This window comes from Stigmatopora argus, chromosome 6 (assembly GCF_051989625.1).
Source record: "Stigmatopora argus isolate UIUO_Sarg chromosome 6, RoL_Sarg_1.0, whole genome shotgun sequence".
Taxonomy (NCBI): domain Eukaryota; kingdom Metazoa; phylum Chordata; class Actinopteri; order Syngnathiformes; family Syngnathidae; genus Stigmatopora; species Stigmatopora argus.
In genome coordinates this window covers 11635567-11653025 of record NC_135392.1, presented here as the reverse complement: position 1 = coordinate 11653025, position 17459 = coordinate 11635567, and the positions used below count along the sequence as shown (strand labels likewise).

The 17459-nt window shown below is 40.2% G+C and overlaps 2 protein-coding genes across 2 annotated transcripts; one reads left to right on the top strand and one right to left on the bottom strand.

Annotated features, from left to right (window-relative positions):
- Positions 1-261: 261 nt before the first annotated feature.
- On the bottom strand, positions 262-6446 carry rab22a (RAB22A, member RAS oncogene family). The gene is made up of 7 exons (XM_077602473.1): positions 5909-6446; positions 4592-4671; positions 3847-3928; positions 2779-2850; positions 2304-2410; positions 1740-1849; positions 262-1672 (listed from the first exon to the last, which is right to left on the bottom strand). The coding sequence occupies exons 1-7, from the start codon at positions 5942-5944 to the stop codon at positions 1575-1577; spliced, it is 585 nt and encodes a 194-aa protein (XP_077458599.1). The 5' UTR covers positions 5945-6446; the 3' UTR covers positions 262-1574.
- On the top strand, positions 6206-17234 carry ppp4r1l (protein phosphatase 4, regulatory subunit 1-like). The gene is made up of 20 exons (XM_077602459.1): positions 6206-6496; positions 9074-9118; positions 9549-9678; positions 11167-11273; positions 11367-11509; positions 11589-11735; positions 11941-12048; positions 12280-12345; positions 12452-12610; positions 12696-12820; positions 13240-13730; positions 13816-14117; positions 14186-14260; positions 14330-14515; positions 14661-14822; positions 14896-14996; positions 15084-15204; positions 15571-15705; positions 15780-15921; positions 16127-17234. Exons 1-20 carry the CDS (start codon positions 6490-6492, stop codon positions 16273-16275), a joined length of 2901 nt encoding a protein of 966 aa, XP_077458585.1. The 5' UTR covers positions 6206-6489; the 3' UTR covers positions 16276-17234.
- The last annotated feature ends 225 nt before the right edge of the window (positions 17235-17459 follow it).

Sequence of the window (17459 nt, the reverse complement as noted above, 5' to 3'; positions counted from 1 at the left end):
ATGTATTTGTTTTTAGAAATAGAAAAAAAGCTAAATAAAAAAAGATCAAACTAATTACTCACTTTTTAATTCAAAAATAAAAAACAAATATTAAAAATGTTATTTATGCTAGTGGGAAAATGTTTTCTTATCCATTCTGAGTTTTTGAAATACTACTTGTTACATTAAAAGTAGCATTAGTTGTCAGCATGTCTACCCCACAATCATGTGGTTTAGGCTTCAAATGTTTGCCCTTTAAAAGTACATGATTGAATGACAAAACACATTTTAAAAATCCTTTATTCGGAAATAAACTGACAATTTCGTGGCACACTTTTGGAAATATACACTGCAAACAGAAATTAGGAGTCAATATGAAACATACATAAAAAGAATAATGTAATTGCTTTACAATGTCTTCTAGCATTGAATATTATTGTATTTTGTAACATGCAAAGTCATATGACATAAAATACACTGTACATAAAGTTGGCCAATGGCATTCCCAGGGCCAGCCCAAGACTATTGGCGTTTTATTTACTGGAATTTACCCCAATCCACAGAATTCGGCAGCCAACACAATCATAATTTCACAATCGGTCTTCCAACTGTGAACCAAATTTATGAAATTGTCACATCAACTCCTTACATTTCAAACCATAATATATCCACAATCAAACTTGACATGTGTAGCTAAAATAAATGGTTTTAAAAAAGAAACATAAAAGTTAATCAAGTAAAACCAGAAAAAAAATACTATGGCATCAACGTTTTTTAATTTTCTTTGAGTATTTGACCTGTATAGACATGCTTGGCAGTAAATACGCTTTGGATGACCAATCTCTTTGAGACGTTAAGTGCCTAAAATTGCAAGCTTAATCAGCCCAACCAAGGTCGCTAACTGAGAGTAGTTTGTAGAAAGAGGTTCACACAGGGTTTAAAGCATGTCTCATGTAGTGCCACGTCATCTTGTTGAGCTGATTATTTTTTTTTCTTTTTAATGTAGGTCAGGCATTAAATAAAACAATGCTGAAACTTAGGCTGTTAAGCAGTTAATAAGTAGCAGCAATTCAAAGACTAAACGGAAAGGGAATGAACAAGGCAGTTCGTAAAGAGCTAATATCACAACAGGTGTTTGATGGATGCGTCCATGATCTACAAAATCATGTACAAGGAAGTCGAGTGAGATTAAGGAAATAGTTATAGTGCATTTTAAGTTTTCTGGAAAGACTGATGACAAACGTGAAATTCGTGTTAATCAAGCGGATAAAAGGCCACTGTTTCTGCCACATCTTGAAACCGTTCTTCTACCAGTTAAAATGCGCATTTTTCAACATTAAAAAACCCAAATAAAGAATTGCACAGACAATTGCATTAGACTGAAGAGAGATTCCTAAAAACAATAACTTAAGCACTATCAAAAATACTCTCATATGTCTTATTAGTGGGAAATGACAGCCCAAATAGACTTTCCTGATCAGTCGCTTCTAAAATCCATATTGTGAACATTGTTTTTGTCCTCCTTTCATGCTTGTAATGACGGTTATTCAGGAAGAATGAGAATCGGAAAATGTCAACAATTGTCACCAGGGGCATCAGCAACATATCCTGCGAGACTCTGACTCTTGACGCCCCAGTTTGAAACCTTTTCCCGACGCTCCCAGACCTCCGTCCGCGAGTGGGATGCGCTTACCTGTGACGACAAATGCAAAACTCAAGCACACCACGTATGCTTGAAGCAAAGCTCAGTTAATTCTTACTTATTTCGATGAAAACCTCGTTGATGTTGACGGCGTTCTTGGCACTGGTCTCGACAAATATGGCAAGGATGGCGTCGGCGTAGTCCTTAGCGTCCTTTTCCAAGACTTCCCTGCCAACCAATGTATGGTCAAACGGTGGAAAAGGGAAAATAAAAACAAGAGGGTGATTAGGGAAGAAAGAGGAAATGAGAAAAATGAGGGCGGAACACGGAAAAGGTTAACGAGAAAGGGAAACAACAAAGTGAAAAAGTTAAACATGATGGTGAAAGGCGGAAAAGGGAAAAACAACAGGGTGAATTAGGAAAGAATTGTTAGCACAAAACAGAATAAATGACCCTTTTACTATCAGAGGATCACCTGGCATCGTTCAAATCACATTTGTAGAAAGAGGAAATGAGAAAAATGAGGGTGAAAGACGGAAAAGGTAACGAGAAAGGGAAACAACACAGTGAAAAAGTTAAACATGATGGTGAAAGGCGGAAAAGGGAAAAACAACAGGGTGAATTAGGAAAGAATTGTTAGCACAAAACAGAATAAATGACCCTTTTACTATCAGAGGATCACCTGGCATCGTTCAAATCACATTTGTTGCCGGCGATGGCCACCACGATATTGGGAGGGCCGTGTTGACGCAGCTCCTTGACCCAGTTCTTTAGCGTTTGGAAGGATTCCTGACAACACACACGAGCGACATGTACCATATGTTGACGAGCTTGTAATACTGTAATCACTGCACAAAGTGTTTACAATAAAAAAAACAAAGAATGCTGTCTCCTAAGAAAGCTAAGAGAGCAGTTTCCTTGGTTTCCAATCGTATTTTTGGCTAAAGCCTGAAACTTTATAGTTAACAGACAGACTAAATGAAAATAAATGGGCTACGTGTTCCAAAAGCATTCAACTTTTCCCTCCACAGGAATACAAACTAGAGCTGCGGGAAGGATGTGCCACTCAGTGAAGAGCGGAGACAGCTCCGACTCTCGCCAAGAAGATCTTTATATGGATCAGAAGCGACTGTACACACCTACAACAGAAACAATACCTCTTTTGTGATGTCATAAACAATGATTGCCGCTGCGGAGCCTCTGTAGTACATTGGTGCCAGAGCTCGAAACTATAGGAGGAAATATAATATCAATAAATGGAGGAAAAACAGTGTAAACATGGAAGCTAGTAAAATCATTGGGATTCTCCTACTAACTAATTCCTAAATCATACTGAAATGCTATTACAGCCTTTTTTTAATAAAACCACACATTGTTCTGGCCTTGTTTTAATTCAGAAGTGCCTTAAACACATGGAAGTCATCAAGAGAAAGATGAGCGGAATGTCAGGCGCGCTGCCACAAATGTTACTTAAATGGAAACTAGTGTCCGTTTCATCCTTAAATCCTCACAGAACGAGGAATTTCTGCTGATTTCCATTATTTGAACAATGCTATTCAGTTCAGTAGCAACTTCTGGAAACTTTGCTGCAGTAAAAAAAGCAACACGTAAAGCACGATCATTAATCCAAGAGAAAGACAAGCAAGTGGCAGTGACTTTGACACATGACAACCAAAGAGGCAGCTTGGGTTTCATCCTCTCTTATCTTGACCGCGGCCGTGTTTGTCCCCTGAAGTTTGCAATGGAGACGAACAACCACCAGAGGAAGAAGAAAGACAGGCTGCCTCTTATCTCGCCTCTCAGGAGAGGACGACGGCAGGACGAGAGAGATATCGCCACGTGCACGGATGGGAAGTATTGTGTGGTGCAAAAAAAGGCAAATTGCCTTCAACCTTACTGCTGGCTTCTCTCTAATAACACATTTAAACCTCCCACGCTAAACATTTTCAATTAGTCCTGTCCTGTACCATTGTGACGTGAATAAAGCTGATCCCATCAAAAAAATTGCCACTCTTATGTGCATTAAAATTTCAAATTTGACTCACAGAAATGGAAATGTTGCCCCCTGCCAGAAATAAAGCAGAAGTGCATTTTTACTAGTCAAGGCCTTTAAAAGCGTCAACTAAAAGCCTTACATTTTCAACTAAGGAGCATGTCTTAATCACATTTGAATGTAAACCCATGATTTTAAATAAAACTAAAGAATTTGAATGAACTATACTGACCCGCTCTTGTCCAGCTGTGTCCCAAATGAGGAACTTGTGCAGCTCATTTTGGTATTGCACCGTCTTAGTCATAAAAGATGCCCTGTGGAACACAATGTGTTATCAAATGGGATCATGAGCGCACAATAAAGATCAAAAGGCCAAGACTTGTAATTCATTCATAAAAAAAAATCTGATAATACATCCATAATTGCACCAGTGACAGATTATTAGATTACCAGGATGTTGCTTTCTCAATCACAAACAGTAAAATGTTATTCATAGGAACAACATAATTACCCAGCGTGGGAGGAAAATAAAAAGATTTTATCCGGTAAATAAACATGATTCAGTTTCACTTAAACACAACGTAACCAAAAGCCTTGATGTTTTCATTCGCAAATTCAATACACAATACAGTGTAAGTAATTATATATAGAATGTACAAACATAAAAACTTTTGACTATCTGGCAACCTGCTAATTGCTATGAACTGAGTTGAAATTTTTGCTTAAAATATTTGTCATTAAATTAAAAAAAAAACTCATGTTAAAAAAACTTGATTTGCTTGTATGTATCTTTTTAACACACATTTATCAGCTCGTGGACATTAATGTTACTTAAAACACTGCCTGTAGAGATACTGTATTTAATTAATTTCCAATTAAAAATGTGCTTTAAAATGGTATTTAAAATTAATTTGCAATTAAACATGTGCTTTAAAATGGTATTTAAGATCTCCCTCCTACTGTCCTACAAAACTTACCCAATAGTCGGGTTGATGTTTGGGTCAAAGCTGTCTTCCACAAATCTCCAAACAATACTTGACTTGCCAACACCAGTGTCCTGCAGACAAACACGAACAATTCAAAGCGTTCAAAAATACCAATACGGAGTGTGATCACTATTGTTTTTAGTTTTTTAACCAAGGGACATGAGAACATTTTCTCCTGTTAGGTCAATGTAGTCTGTTTACCTTTTTGTATTTACGGTCCCTCACACAAAAAAAATCAGCTGATAAGCCTTGCAGTTTGTCACTCACAAACTGTGAAATTACCATTTGAGGGAAGACCTATATTTTATATGGACTTCATTAAATATCAGTTAAAAACAAATTATTGAGGTTAATCACACTTCATTGATGTATTTTAATGGTATTAGTTATATTAATACCATTAGTTATATTAACTAGAAGTGTGTACTTTTATACAGTAAATAAAATTTACTTAGAGGGTGGGATCCCATGTACAAATACAGTTGTTTTTTTTTAGATCTGTACTATAATTAACTATTCATGTACATATCTATTACACATCAAATTCTAACAAGCAAACAATTCCCTGTTGATGGGATTATTTCAAATAATCGTTTATGGGAGCCTGGAAAAAACAAACAAACATATGAATACTATTTTTTCAGTTGTTGTTGTCTGATTAACTAAACAAACAGCTGTGTTTTTTATTGACACATTATTCATGGTATTTTATTTATTTGTCAAAATTAGCGTTAAATTTTTTGGGGGGTCAAACCCTGTTTTACACATTTATTAATAGGTGGCTTGCATGACCCAAAATGTGATAACTACAAATATGCATGTTTTTTTTTATTACAAAATATAATTTGCCTATGAAATAGGGGAAACTCCTCTGTTTGTTGCTATTTGACGCTTTTCAGAGAAGATTTAGGAAAAAAAACGCAATTAATATACAGGACAACAGTTATATCCAATAACTATTCGTTCCTAGGTATATTTTTACAAAATAGACGTCCAGTCCATTTAGACTAGGTGAGTGAATGAATTGAACCGCGAGTAACCACTGTACCCGAAGGAGTTAAAAAATATATATAACTAAAACGGTAGTATTCTTGTAGTAAATCATTTACAATAATTGACCATCTCATCTGCCGCGCCACTAAATGGATTGAAATGATCTACAATTTACGATTTATTCATTTTGATCGCATGAGTCCAACTAAAAAGCCTTGCAAAACGTAATGAAGGCCATTGTGATGCAACATATTTACCAAAACATGGAAATACCGGACGAAGGACATGATTTAAAACGAGTAACTGATGACTTACCCCCAAAAGACAAACTTTTAACTCTCTTAATGTCATGGCAGCTTCCTGTTTTACACCGACTGGACGTTCATTGGCACTTTTGTTTTCGTCTCACCTCTCCGTTTTAGCTACCTTGTTTAGAATATTTTACCAAGACGACTCTTGTTTTCCTCTCGGAGTGGAGAAATCTTAATTGTAGAAGGAGTTGGGTGTTGACATGAGGTCCGGGTTTGCCATGGTGGGATAATATTTGCGAAAAGCGGGCTTGCTGAGGAGTGAAAGTAGCTCAGCATACCATCGTCTCCATCTTGGAACTATTCTGCGATGTCACGTGACTCTCCGGCTATTTTTTTCTTCTTCTTCACCCGAGTCCGGTGGAGATTCCCACTCGAGCACAAAAGCCCTCGTTCACTCTGAGTTATGTCGACTTTGTTCCCAAGCTGATTACCGCAAGCGTGTTTTAACCCCCCCACCATCGACCGGTTCCAGAAGGTATATTCTGGAAGTGTTTCTACTGTTTTTTTGTGGGTTTGAATAACAGCTGAGTGCCCGGTGACAGCCCACACGGGACGGCAGCCCGCAGAGCCGAACCGATCTTCGACATGGCAGGTAATGGATCACTCTGGAGTGTTTTTGTGTGTGTTTGGGGGGATATTTCATGCCAAGAATTGGTGACATGAAATCGTTGAGGTGCGATTTGTACCATTGGGTTTCCTGGAGGAGAAAAAAAGTGTTTTCTTGAGCGAGTCAAGACAAGCGAAAGGGCTGGACCGAATCGCGTTAGCAAACTTAGCAACATAATAGCCATTAGGCTAACAAAAGCTAAATGGGGATGTAGAAATGTCTCCGTTTATCTTCGCTAATTCATCCACAACTTCTTTCCGTGCGTTAAGATGGGCACAAAAGTACATTTGCTAGCACATTCACGCGGGTTTTTTGTATTTATGAGCTTTATGGTTCCTCTGCAAACGCCCGTGCCTTGACCTAGCCAGCGTTAGCAGGAATGCTAAAGTCATTTTCAGCATAAGCTGGCTAAATCCAAAAACATGCACGCGACTCTCGCCAAATATTATTGTTGGGACGACACGCTGAGTGGATTTGCCAAGTGAAACACGCCGAGTGTCCCGACCCGGACAAGGAAACAGTGCATTTACATGTTTAATTTTGTCCGTGTTATTTTTGTATTCGATACACATTCCATACGATGGGCAGCTGTAAACACTGTTGTTTTCACATCTTGCTATTGTACTTTTGCTTCCAGCATTCCAGTAAGTTTAAATCAACTCAGTTATGTTCTTCTGAAGTAACATTGCATTGCAAACCTGTTCTAAATTAATAGTAAGTTTATGATTTATTATTGGTCATGTTTCTTATTCTTTATGATAATCGATAGTAATAAAAACACCCATGGAAGAATGTCATCAATTTGAAAGAAAATACCAATTTTACTCTGGCTGCCATTGAGAGTGATAGATGCCCATTCCATTTGTAGTGGAAAGGTCGGCAGCGAATGAACAAATGCTCATTCGCTGTCACCTTCCCACTTCAAATGGATTGGACGTATACTAGTAATTAACTCATTGCAATCCACAGCAGAAGAATGAAACAAGTCAGATGGACGTATATCGTTGTCAAAGGCAATAAAAGGCTAAAAACTTTTGCACAATTATAGTATGTAGTATTAACATTAACACTGCTTAAAATCTATTTTATCAAAAATGTTTTGGAACTATTTGAATGCAACTCATCTATATACCTTTTTGACAATTACGATTCTGTCATTGTATTTAAACGTTAAATACAATGGAATTTTTGGTTTAAAGTAAAAAATAAACCATGCTTGTAAAATGATTTACTGATACTAAGAAAAGGTTGGTGAGGCAACTAAGTTGTTGTTAAAAGCATTCAAGCTATTATTAAAACATTTTATTGGTCAAATCTATTACTATAGTATTGGGGGTATGCGACTATGAAAGCTTACACACACCATGAATATTTCAGAGAGCTTCACCACCATGTGCTGTGATCACATGAGACTGTCTGACACTGTTATTTTAAACCTCTTAATTAGCCAAAAGTGGAGACCATCTTGGAGTGTGAGTAACATTCTTTGTCATCTAACCAGCACGCTCATTTATATCACGTAAAGACTTCTGATGAGGTAACGTTAAAATATTTAGACTAATGATTAGTTGTACATTAACAGTACATAAGCAATTTGGTAGCAATATCTGCAATGAATATCTGTTCATATTGAGCCTGCAAATAAATTGAAATGTGCCCATTTGCAAGCAAAAAGTCGAATATCTGAACATTGTAGAAATATTCAATTGGCACTGAGGTGACCTCATTTCGATTGAATAGGCTCATTTAATCCAACAATGATATATTGTTTAAAGAAATTGAGGTATGTGTAAATATATACCTCAACATGTAGCTAACATGTGGAAAAAAATGCAATTATTTTCTACTATTTTGTATTAAACTGCAATTTTCAGTATATGAATTAATTCAGTCATCCACTAAAGTCATTTTGCAGTGTGGTTATTGAAAAGTAATTAGTCATTTGATTAAATATTTTAATCAAGTGTCACCCTTAATTTATGTATATTTTAATTATAAAATTTACTGAGGTACTACGTGCACTGGCCCAAATTCTAGTTGTGAGTCTCCAAAACCATACCTAATTAGATGTCTTTGTCAGAAGAAAAGAATGGTACCTCTAGTGGAGTTACATCAAATCAACCTGTTAACAAGTCAGTTCATGACAAGAGTTTTCGACATTCCCTCAGGGGCTGAATACTTGCTCGGCTTCTCACCAGCTAGGCAAATACCCACAACATAATCTCTTGATTAGATTATTTTTTTCACCCCTGGCTGTCAACACCTTTTTTCTCTGCCACTAGAGTTTTTGGGATGTGGTTTGCAGTCAGACTGCGGTGCCTGATTTCGTTTAAATGCCAGCAGAAAAATCCCAATGCGTTCCAGGCAGATTTCGGAAGACATGCCCTTTGCTTTAAAACTCGTGTCCTTGCCGGTACTCTGACTATTTTCTTTGCATTCACAAAGTCATTCATTTTGGAGGGTGATTTATGTCAGTCTTGTCTAACGGAGGGAGACTTTGACCTCATGTCGTTAGTCATATTTATGCAATGCATAAAGTGTTGACGTGATTCTTCATTGCAGGTCTATCTTTGTACTTCGAAGACGGCCACGATGATCTGGATGATTGTGAGTACTTGATATAAGAAAAAAAGTAAATCATAATCCTAAATCAAAATCATATGACGTCATTTTAGTGTTTTATCATACGTTATATTTGACCATGTACCACATTATTGTTGTTATTTTTTGTTTTAATAGTCTGATTACACTCCTTTCCACAATTACTTATTGTTCTTATATGATTAAAATTTATTTACACATTTTATCATACTAAATTCTGATTGTTTTTAGGGGTAATTGTTTGGCCATTTTGGGAAGAAATGTTCTTAACTTTCTGATATGTACATTTGAAACATTTTAAGATCTTTTTCAAGCCGCTCTAAAGATTGCAATCAATGTTTCTGGGACAAAATTAAATCCACTGAGTAAAGACTGGATTGGCGATTGAATGTCGAGCCCCAAAGTGCTTAAGAATCACTTGGTTTCGATCTTGCAGTTGGATTTGATGACTATGGTTCAGAGTGTGACAGCATCCGCATCACAGCCTTCCTCGATGCGGGCCAGGACAACTTGACGCCCCTCGGGAGGCTGGAGAAGTACGCTTTCAGTGAAAATGTCTTTAACAGGTAAGAGTTAAAAATGAAGGAACCCTTCCCATCATGTATCATGTTTGCACTTTTTAGTGCTTTAGCTTTCTGCATGTTTTTGTATTAAAAAAACTGTGCTGCATAACACAAACTACAAATCCTATGGCATATTGCTTCGATAGAGTGAAGTGATCCACATTTCCCAGTTCTCTATTTGCTTTCCATCTTTGGTAGCACATATTAGTGCTAGGAGCAGTTTTATGTGACGATTTTTATAGCGGCAGAGTGTGTTGATGCCTTCGCTGCATGCTAGCGGCTTTTTATAAATAGTACCCTTATATATATATATATAAATATATGTATTTCCTCTTTGTAGTTTATAATCCGGTCCGGTTCAGATACTTGGTCATGCCAAATAGTAGATGTGAGTTGTTATGCTAAAATGGTTTTGCTGTGCCATTAGGAAGTTTCAATACCACCTCTGTGGTTAATCATATTGTCATGTTAATCAAAACTCTAGCTGGAGAGACAACAAATATGGGTATAAAGATACATAAAACAGCAAAAATTTTATTGAATGTATATGCTACCTCGCTATAAGTAGGATTACAATACTCCTTTTCTTTGTTCAGCACAAGTTTTTGGCCTTGCTTGTTAAATATCAAGTTCGCGTTGACAAATATCTTTTAAAGTCAAAATGATATTGCATCATGTTTGGATTTGCATAACCCAAAAGTGTTCATCTTGTTCAGCCCACAACCTAAAGTATGCTAGTTTTGACACCCACGGCGCAGGAAATGACAACACCGTCAGTGTGCCGATTACAAAGTGGTGCCACATCTGGCAGGAAGCATGATTAGAAAAGCTGCAGCCTTCATGTGAACTCGCTCGTCCATGTCAATTTGCAACGGAGTTGTTATTCTTGTTTTTCCTCATTGTCAGGCTACCGCATTTCTCAGAGCTTTAAATGTTGGGTATTTACCGGTAAATTAAACTTGTTTGCTGTCGAAATAGGCCACAAAAGAATATAAATCCACCGCACAAATACAACTCAAACTATGAATGAAGCGGTAATAGATTAATTTATTCCTGTTATGACTCAGTGAAGTTAACAACCCGGGTTATTAGTTTGTCATACAAGATTGACATACCATTCAGGTTTCCTCTCCCTTTTTCGCCGAAGAGACGGTCTACATTCCAGCGTATGTGCTCATCACATACCTGCACTGACTTCCAACAAGAAGCAGAATATTGAAAGAAGGTTCCAAATATAGTACGAATAGGTCTGTTCGGACCGGAATGTGGAAAAGCCAATGCAACAATAGTCACCATTTATTATTTACTTAGAATGCCCTGGAGGTTGGAAACCCCAAAACACACACACAGAAAAAAATAATACTCTTTTGTCCTTTGCATAAACATTTGATTGTTGTGAGCGAGCTTTTCCCCAGCTTGGCTATTTGATTTTGGAATGCGCTCACAGGATGTAGGCAGGCTAACTAACCCGGTGCTCCTTTGGCTTTTTAGGCAGATCGTGGCTCGCGGGCTGCTCGATGTGCTTCGCGAATTCAGCGATAATGAAAATGACTTCATCAGTGTCATGGAGACAGTTGCTAGAATGTCCGAAGATGGAGGTAGACACCATTTTCTGTAACTCGGGTGTACTTGGTGCTATTAGGTGCTTTAAGCGGAAGCCACATATGTGCCGTTAACACGTGTCTATTCAGAGCCGACCGTACGAGCCGAGCTGATGGAGCAGGTCCCCAACATCGCCATGTTCTTGCACGAGAGTCGGCCCAACTTCCCCGCCGCTTTCTCCAGATACTTAGTACCTATAGTGGTTCGCTATCTCACCGATCCCAACAACCAGGTAAGTTTACAAACTAGTCTGAAATTCTATTATTGGTCAAAATAGCATTGAAATTTGAATCCAATGTCTTTTATTCCAGGTGCGAAAGACCAGCCAGGCGGCACTGCTGGTGCTGTTGGAGCAGGGCCTCATCTCAAAGGCCGACATGGAGACCAAAGTTTGTCCAGTTCTGCTGGATCTCACCGAACCTAGGAGTGATGACGATTACAAGATTGAGGCGGTTGCTGTAAGTAACAGAAAACATGGGACTGAGTGATGTGGCTGAGAAATAAAATCCTGGTTTGTTTGAATTTAAAAAATAAATAAAAAACTGTATCCCCCTCTTTATGCTGTCAGCCCCATCACTTTTATGACTGATCTCTTTTACAGCCACAAGTCAGGTAAGTTAATGGAGGATTATAACGGCACTTATCATTTGCTTCTGTGTCTAGATCATGTGTAAAGTGGTGACCATGCTAAGCAAAGACACGGTGGAGCAGCTCCTACTACCGCGCTTCTGTGATTTGTGCAGTGACGCCAGACTCTTTCAAGTTCGGAAGGTAGCCTCGTTGGCTTTACAAGTGAACATCTTACTTTGGGGTTGTTATGCAGCTATTCAGGAGGAATTATGGTCATAAATATGCAGGTCACACTTTGGTTTTGCGCATCAGCCTGGCAGGCAAATCCCTGTTATTTTCCTGTGGAATTTTAAGTCCCTGGTTGACTGGCTGAAATTCTGAAAGGATACACACGGATGTGTTAAGTGTTATTTTCCCCCTTGTAACCTCTAGGTCTGTGCGGCCAATTTTGGGGAGTTCTGTTCAATTGTGGGTCAGGAAGCCACAGAAAACCTATTGGTGAGGATTTTTAAAATGACTTTTTAAGTCTCGAAGTTCATGTTGGGGTGCCTATGCTGGCGATGCATGTTTAATTAAGTCTGTTCATTGTCTTGTCGTGACGTAGATTCCCAAGTTCTTTGAACTCTGCTCGGACAGCCTGTGGGGCATTAGGAAAGCCTGCGCCGAGTGCTTCATGATGGTCTCAAATTCTACCTTGCCTGAAGTGCGACGTACAAAGTTGTCCCCACTCTTCATCAGCCTCATCAGCGATCAGTCTCGCTGGGTATGTATGACAAACAAACAAACATACACACAAACACAATAGCTGACAACATGTTGTTCAATTATAACTTTGTTTTTTGATCTAGGTTCGACAGGCTGCTTTTCAGTCTCTGGGTCGTTTCATCTCCACTTTTGCCAACCCAACCAGTGCAGGCCTCTACTTCAGAGATGACGGAGGGCTACTGGATGTTTCTAGGTGCACGTTAGACAGGTAAAAAAGGCGCTAATAGTGATAGTCGATATTACAATATATATCTTGCCAAAACCATAGTAAATGTCTACACTAATGAACATGTAAAGAAGTCATCAGGTGCAGGTGAGAGAATGGAATTCTCGTATTATTCCATGAAAATGTGTTTGCTTTTGCTTATTTGTCCTATTATTTTTTTTTCTTTGTCAAATCTTTCTGTGGGGCAAAAAACAGTTACTCAAAAAATGTTTTATGTGGCCATAGCACCCAGCTCTGCTAAAAGTTAAATTGTGGAAATTACATGTGCTGGCACCCGATCTTTGAATGCATCTGATGGTCTAGAACAACTAGAGAGAGATCAGAACCAGTTCCTACTCATTTCCTGAATTAGACAGATTGATGTTTGGTTTCTCTTTAGAATGTACATTTTGTCATTGTAGCGACTGCTCCTTGAACTCCCTCAACTGCGCTGACATCAGCAGCCGTCGCACGGAAAGGCCAATCGCTCACACGCTGCCCAACCAGGACGGCCGGGCCACACCGTCGCCAGAGCACGTGCCAGCAGCCGAGGAGATGAACTACGAAGACAACAACCACAGCTTTGCTCACGGAGAGGGACCAGACAACCCGGCCCACGCCGGCAACAACGCCAGGAACGCCAAAGATGCCCCACATGCGGACGAGAACTTTAACTCCTTCCACTTTTGGAGGCCGCCGCTACCGGATATCAGCGGGGAATTGGAATTGATCACCTGCCAAATGGGGGACATGATTGAGAAGAAGACGAAGGAGGAGAGCAAAGGTGAGCAGAAAGAAGAAGACTTCAGGAGCATTTCCGATTCCAGGGCCAGTTCGAGTAAAAGTACCAGTCACCAGATCCAGATGGTTTTAGACTGTTTGCAGCCACATATGGACAACCCCGATGTCCAAGGTGAGCAAACGCTCTATTTGTAGCTCAGATTTTCCCAACACACATTTAAAATGTCACAGCATTTTCCATTACCGTTGTCCCCCAGTTCAAGTTCAGGTTTTGGCAGCGGCCCTGAAGGCCGCTCAGCTCGACAGCCCGTCCGACGACAGTCCCACGGAAAGCCAGCTGATGGAGTCCCCTGAGGACAGCGACGCCGACAGTCCGGTTATCGAGAGCGAATCGCCTGACGTTCAGTCCGACGTCGACGAGACTCTCGAGGAAGAGGAACAAGCGACGGAAAGCGCTGAAGAAACTGAAACATGTCCGGTCCAGGAGCAAGGAGATGAGAGGACGCAGACGGAACCGTTGGAGGATCCGGAAGAGATGTCACCTGGCTCCCCAGTTTTGGTATGACAAACAAAAATGAGCTGCTAAATCTGAAGTCTTGGGTTTTCCAACACTGTTTTGTTTCTCAGGTATCAGAATTAATTGAAAGTGTGGAGGAAGAGGGAAGAGATGACTCGGTGTGCGAAGACAAACCTAAAATCCAGGTACGTCTTCCAGGATGTTTTGAAATTCCGGCTCTCCCTTATCTGCGGAATTGCCTCGTCGGCCCGCAGAATGTAATTCCCCAGCAGCTGTTGGATCAGTACCTCTCCATGACGGACCCAGCGCGAGCTCAGACGGTGGATACGGAGATAGCGAAACACTGCGCCTTCAGTCTGCCGGGCGTTGCTCTCACTTTGGGTCGGCAGAACTGGCACTGCCTCAAAGACACGTACGAAACGTTAGCCACTGATGTGCAGGTAGGTGCAGAAATTATTTATTTCATCACAATTTAATGTTTCTAGATGACAAACCTGCATTTTATTGAAGGTGTTTCACACGGAATCTTGGAGCCTCTGCTGATTTGATCTGATCACGTTTGTCTTTTCTTCAATTTTGTTGCAGTGGAAAGTGCGCCGAACACTGGCGTTCTCCATCCATGAACTGGCGGTCATTCTCGGCGACCAGCTGACCGCGGCGGACTTGGTTCCCATTTTTAATGGTTTCCTCAAGGACCTGGACGAGGTCCGCATCGGTGTCCTCAAGCACCTCTATGACTTCCTAAAGGTTCGTAATCGGCCTCAACTCACGCTAACTTTAGTGAAATATGTGAGCCCATTGTTTTATTTTGTTCTTCCAGTTGCTCCATGCAGACAAAAGGAGAGAATACTTGTACCAGCTGCAAGAGTTCATGGTGACTGACAACAGTCGCAACTGGAGGTTCCGATACGAACTGGCAGAGTGCGTCTGGCTCACATTTTTTAGTCCTAATGTGACACATGCTTGAGAATTAACTACCTTCCTTTCTCGTTGCGGCTTCCTTTCTAGGCAGCTCATCCTGATCATTGAATTGTACAGCCACTACGATGTTTACGACTACCTCAGGCAGATCGCACTCACGCTTTGCTCCGATAAGGTCTCAGAAGTCAGGTGGATCTCGTACAAGTTGGTATGTCGCACAGCCTGATGGCTGGAATTTATTTTATTTTTTTTTTACTTGTGCTAGTGCGCTAAAACTAAGATCTCATGATGTTAAAAGATAAAACTTTTGCAACTTGAAACTTCTAAATTATGAAGTCATCATATGAAATCCGTAAGCTTCTTTTGCTGGTGCGACAGCAAAATGTTTTTTTCTTAGTTTTGCCTAAACTTGTTCTGCATTGTTGTGGGTATGAAGTGTTTTTTAAATGTATTTTATAATGAAGAAATTTGTCTCACAAACTGGCTAATGACCAAAGTGATCATGTCTGAGCAAGGTTCGAGCACACCTTCAAACCAGTATCCTATTCATTCTTTTGTGATTTTTTTTTTCCAGGTGGTGGAAATCCTCCAGAAGTTATACTCGAGCGGGGCCGACGATTTAGGGGTGAACTTCATCAACGAGCTTACCGTCAGATTCTGCCACTGTCCCAAGTGGGTCGGACGGCAAGCTTTCGCCTTCATCTGTCAGGTGACCGAGCGGGCGCGTATCGAACCTTCCCGTTGTGTCTTGGTCGCGTCCTTGATGCGCCCGTTTGTGGCCAGGCGGTCGTAGAGGAAGACTGCATGCCCATGGATCAGTTCAGCCAGCACCTTCTCCCCAGCCTGCTCAGCCTCTCGTCAGACCCGGTGGCCAACGTACGAGTTTTGGTGGCCAAGGCCCTGCGCCAGAGCGTAATGGAGAAAGGTAGGACCCCAAAAACACCACTCCAAAAAATGAATTACTTTGAGTGGAAACATCATGATGCACCGGACCACAGAGACAAATGAGTACTATATTTTTTTATAGATTATATTTAGCCAGAAAATAGGAAGCTATTATCCAAGCTCCCCCTGCCTTTTCAGAGCCCAGTGCTTAGGCTAAGCTAACTACCTCTCAATTACCCTCCTAGCCTACTTCAAAGACGCGAGCTGTGCCTCCTCGGACGAGCTGGAAGAAACAGTGATGGCGCTCCAGTCGGACAAAGATCGCGACGTACGCTTCTTTGCCAGCCTGGACCCCAGCAAAGGCCTGACCCTGGATACAGCACCTCTCATCTAAATACCGCCCACCTACTCTCTCTTTACCAGCACAGCCAAGACACGAGCACACAGCGGGACGCTTCAACACAAAAAGCAGTTTTCAGGAAATGAGCGGGACTCAAATTTTTATTTTTTTGCCCTCCAGACTAACCGCAGTCAACTCACCGAAGCTAACTGCGAGATTAAAATCAACCAGTTTTTGTATTATTTCCTCACCAGGCGTCTCAAAGGCGACGTCCGCTTCAAGTCGCGCTAACTCAGGGGGACTCAGGCTAGCCCGAACTCCACTTTCACGCCGTTTACCGAAACGACGAATGTGACACCGATGATGAAATACCTCCTGGACGTGACTGGTCTCCATTTGGTGAGCTCGTAAACAAAACATCCTCATAAGGGCTGGAGCGCATCGTATGCATGTCTCCCCCACCTTCCTCAAAGACCCCTTTTTGTGTATAGTCCACCGCGAGCTATCAGTGGATCTGATTTAGCGCTTGTACAGTAGCATAAAAACACACCATTCCACCCCATTGTGGTGGAATGATCCTTTTTTTTTAAAGCTTCCACCTCCGTTTCGTGTACAGTTTTTAAACCTGTGGATTAGATATGACGTCACATGATGGAAACAAGGCCAGTGTAGTGATGGTCTGACATCACTTGTAATTTTTTTTATGATTACATACATTGACCTAACACGAGCCGATTGTGCGTATGCATCGTCGTAAACGACGCTGACGACTCATCTCTTTTGTCCGAGTTTGTTGTTCATCTCATTTTTTTGTTTTAACGTGGTAGAACAGTTAATATATGCTGTACATTTTATCGGAAATTATTTTTCTCAATTATGCACCACTGTTAAAAGATTTTATATCCTAACTTTTCAAGATTTACAGATCTTTGTAATATTCAATGGGTTCTTTTAAAAAGACATTTTATGTAATGTTAATTTTAGTACCCTGTAATTAAAATGATTAAAATTGATAGATGTTCCTTTGTGTTCGCTGAAAAAACTACTGGCAGAATTAAGTGTTATACTCAAGTTTACCTGTATTTTTTTTATTAAGGTAATGTATTGTTGTTGAGGCAAATATTTTAATTACGTGAGAAGAGGCTCCAGCACCCCTGATGACCCTTTTAGAGATTGGCAGTATGGAAAATAAATGAAAAATAGCCTAGTTTAAAAAATAAAAATAAAGTAGTATGAGC